Source organism: Anabas testudineus, chromosome 13 (assembly GCF_900324465.2).
Source record: "Anabas testudineus chromosome 13, fAnaTes1.2, whole genome shotgun sequence".
Classification (NCBI taxonomy): Eukaryota; Metazoa; Chordata; class Actinopteri; order Anabantiformes; family Anabantidae; genus Anabas; species Anabas testudineus.
Genome location: NC_046622.1, coordinates 9,232,847 through 9,237,265, shown reverse-complemented (window position 1 = coordinate 9,237,265; position 4,419 = coordinate 9,232,847). Strand labels below are relative to the sequence as shown.

General features: G+C 42.2%; 1 protein-coding gene across 2 annotated transcripts; it reads left to right on the top strand.

Moving 5' to 3' along the window:
• The first annotated feature begins 681 nt into the window (after positions 1–681).
• LOC113173685 (homeobox protein otx5-like) lies at positions 682–2,911 on the top strand. Of its 2 annotated transcripts, none has more exons than XM_026377203.1 (3): positions 682–781; positions 1,966–2,117; positions 2,273–2,911. In XM_026377203.1, exons 1-3 carry the CDS (start codon positions 682–684, stop codon positions 2,909–2,911), a joined length of 891 nt encoding a protein of 296 aa, XP_026232988.1. The 2 variants fall into 2 exon arrangements, with proteins under 2 accessions (XP_026232988.1, XP_026232980.1); XM_026377195.1 differs by having other exon boundaries at positions 682–788; positions 1,949–2,117.
• The last annotated feature ends 1,508 nt before the right edge of the window (positions 2,912–4,419 follow it).

The window sequence follows — 4,419 nt, the reverse complement described above, 5'->3', positions numbered from 1 at the left end:
GAGAGGGAGGGCTCTAGGTGTCTACTTGAGTAAGAAGTTACTTCTAATTAGCCAGCCTCTTCTTGCTCGCCTCATTTGTCTACCCTGCAGATCCACATCCTCTCCTCAGGGACCAGGGGCCTACACTTTTCAGCACCCATCAGACCTCAGACGCCCGAACCTCTGCGCTTGGCATTTTTTAACCTGGCGACGCCGGTGCGCACAGCAATTACGCACGACCTGAACGGAGACGACATCAAACGCGGGTCTTGTACAGTTACTTTATTCTATTGATTGGTGTCTTCATTTATAGTCCTGGGTTTAGTTGAGTTGCGATCTTTATTATAGCGTAAAATAAATAAATCAGTGGACAGGTGTAAAGGAGTACCGCGGCTACTTCTAGTTAGAAACAGGTGCCTGGGACTGAGGCATTAAGTCAGAGTAGCCAGCAAAAGTTAAAAAGTTGAATGACAGCGACAAAAATAAAAAACAACAGCTAAGTGACAAACAACCCAGGGTAAAAGAACAACAGAGCCGGAGGGAGTGACAGATAAAACGAGAGACAGAGAGAGAGAGAGAGAGAGAGAGAGAGAGAGAGAGAGAGAGACACCCCCTGGAGACTAGCTAGGAGACCCGGCCCCCGGTCTGAGAGAAGGAGAGAGAGTGAGGGAGTGAGGGAGTGTTTTAAAGCCGGCAAGAGGCATGATGTCCTACATTAAGCAACCACATTACGCCGTGAACGGGTTAACGTTGTCCGGCCCGGGCATGGATCTGCTCCACACAGCCGCCGTTGGATACCCGAGTAAGTAAAATCCTGCAACATTTTACTATGTCTATAAAATCAATTTACATCCGTGGTTCCAAAATGTCTATTTCGAATTTCTAAAATTGAAAGAGAGTTCACAAAATGTCGTCATGTGTTGTGCGTAAAACGTCCGTAAAAACGACCAATTAACTGATATGTTTTATGTTTTATTTAGATAAAGATATTATGCTCTGCGGGAATGAATAGGACTCTTTGATTCTTCACCCATCACAACATGTGTTTAGTTGACCTATAAGTTCAGGGGATTACAGAGTCAAAAAAACAAAACAAAACAATAAAAACGTGTGTGAATAGAGACGCAGCTTGTTCTCACACAGACTTAACATCAATACAGAGTCCAATCTGTTGCCTTTATCTTGTAACCTATTTACAAAATGATGCTCTTTGTATTTATCAAGTGCCATAATGTTCTTTCACGAATGAACATTTCTGGTTGGTTATATTGTTTGGATGACCTAATCAGCATCTGTTGTATATGACAAGGGAGTTCAAATGAAATGAAGCCGATTTTTGGAAATGATGAAGGCATGATGAACAGTTTGGCCTTCTCGACATAGACTATGGTTTACACACACACAAAAAAAGTTTTACTACAAATGATAATAATAATAAACTCTTAATACATGATATGACGTTATTTTCGTTTCTCTCCTTTAAATATTTCGATTCAGATTCACTCAAAAGAAAAATTTACAGGACCTATAAAATGATTTTACTCGTTCAAATAAAAATCAACAGTCGCCAGTCAGACATTTACATATTCTCCACAATTTCTTGTAGCAAATGACATGAGACACCGACATGGTCTGATTAAATTTGTCCACTAAAATCAGTTAAATTCGTAATATTATATGATATATATGTATAATTGCAAGACGTGATCGGTAAAATAAAATCTATGAAAAACATTCGATGTTCTGGGACAATCATAAAATCAAAGACGGCGTGTTTGGTATTAATTATTACAAATGACCTGATCACAAGCAAATACTGAAATTTTATTATTCAGTTGGTTTTTATAAAACACCTTATGGGTATTTAATGGTATTATATGTGCTACACTCTATCGGCCTCTTAAAACTGCCTGTTAATAATGAATGAAAACCATGAATGACCTATAATTATAATAACAACAATAATTATTATTATTTTTCCTGTAGGCACCCCGCGCAAACAGCGTCGGGAGCGCACCACCTTCACACGCGCGCAGTTGGACATCCTGGAGGCTCTGTTTGCCAAAACTCGCTACCCAGATATCTTCATGAGGGAGGAGGTGGCCCTCAAGATCAACCTGCCCGAGTCCAGAGTCCAGGTAACGCGTTATTTACTGTTTATTTTATGCAGGTGGTATGCGGTGGACTTTTGAGATTAGGGTGGGGTGTATGTGGGAAATTAACAGTTTACATAGCTCCTTACCAAACTGAGTATTTACCCCCCTATCTTTCTTGCTCCCCCACCAATCTTCAGGTCTGGTTCAAGAACCGTCGTGCCAAATGCCGCCAGCAGCAGCAGCAGAGCACAGGCCAGTCCAAGCCCCGGCCCCCTAAAAAGAAGGCATCTCCTGCTCGTGAAGCCAACACTGAGGCCAGTGCCAACCCCACCAATGGACCCTACAGCCCTCCACCCCCTCCTCCGGGCACCGCGATCACCCCCAGCTCCAGCTCAGCTAGCGCCACAGTGTCCATCTGGAGCCCAGCCTCCATCTCTCCGCTGCCAGACCCTCTGTCTGCCTCCACCACCCCCTGCATGCAGCGCACCACCACCTACCCAATGACCTACACTCAGGCCCCAGCCTACAGTCAGAGCTACGCAAGCTCCTCCTCCTACTTCACTGGCCTGGACTGTAGCTCCTACCTGTCCCCCATGCACCCGCAGCTGTCAGGTACTGGAGGAGCCCTGAGCCCCATCACAGCCTCCTCCATGGGGGGGCCCCTTAGCCAGTCCCCTGCCTCACTCTCCTCACAGGGCTACACAGCTGCATCGCTGGGCTTTGGAGCTGTCGACTGTCTAGATTACAAGGACCAATCTGCCTGGAAGCTCAATTTCAATGCCACTGACTGTCTGGACTACAAAGACCAGAACTCCTGGAAGTTCCAGGTTTTGTAAATAACAGGAAGTGAGCGGTGGGGAGGGAAGGGGAAGAAGTGAGAAATCAAACAAAATCCAGATTACGTTTTGGTGTTTTAGAAGAAGGAACACTTGGGACACAGCTATCAATTAATCATATCATTCGAAGAACTAATCAGCTGAAATTATATCATTGTTTTAGCTGTTTTAGAAATAAATTTGTGGACATGAACTCATCTGTTGATGCTTGGTGTAATGAAGAGGTGAAAGTTGCTAAGTTAGGCAACAGAGAACTCATCCCTAAAATTAAGGAATGGCTGCTTGACAGACATAGTTGCAGTATCTGTACAATAAAATCAAATTAGGAAGAGCTTGGCGTAGACAATAAACTTAAATACAGTAAAACTATTATTGATGACAAAAGAATTTGAAGTAAATATAAACTAAAGATGCCACTTTTTACATGCCAAATGCATGTTTTTGACTGATGTGTGGTTTATAGCTGTTTTTCTATTTGGTTTGACTGCTATAGCTGCATTTAGGAACTTTTTGACTGGACTTTACTTGGACAAAATTGTATTTTTTTACACACGACATTCTCATTGTCATGTTTACTGCATAGACAGCCTTTGAAAGTTACGCGTCAAAGCACAAGAACGATGAGATCCCGAGTGTGTCTTGTATTTTTGTGTGATATATATTTCTTTCTCTGAAGCTGCTTTTCATCAGTGAGCTGACATTAAACGCTTTGAGCCAAACAACCAAACAAACCCAAACAGGCATCTAAAAGAGGTGTCGTTTCAGGGTGGCCACTAATTCAGTACAGCAGACAGAAGCTGATGATTCCCAGTAGCCTTGTATGATACTGACCCTCACGCAGAGGGAGTAGAGTTGGTCACTGAAGTGACTGCAGTACAAACCCGTTGCCTTTGAGCATGGTTGTAATCATTAGCAGAATGGCTCATACATTGTTAGTTTAATAGGATCACTTCCACACAGTTTCGGTAACAATGGCCACATTGTGGCTATTGGCAGCTGAGTACCCACCTTCACTCCATCTCACAGTGTTTGCATGTGGTTAGCAGATTGTTGAAGCAGTTCTTGAATCTACAAATGACTTTATCGTACATTTTGTTTGCTGAGAAACTGCTCCAGTGAGGCATTGGATGGGAGAGAAGACTGCACCAGAGAAAGGGAAGGGACCGGGCCGTCATGCAGCTCTCCCTTTGCACAGAGAGTTTGGTGCCTCTCTCGACTTCAACCTGTAAAGATGCGATGGGTACCACTTTGTGTTTGATGTATTGTTTGAATTTTTTTTTTTTTGTATTAGACTTAAAAATATAATGTTTCTTTAAAATTGTGAATTTGTTACAGTAAAAATTGTGGTAATTTGTTTTGAAGTTAATATTATTATCATCAGTATTATTACTATCATCATTAATATTATGTTTTCAGCTGTCGTGGACATTGCTAATACACTTTTTTGTTGTTCTTCTTTTGTAAATATTAAAACTTGAAAATGCAATCACGTCCGGTAACAGCAATGT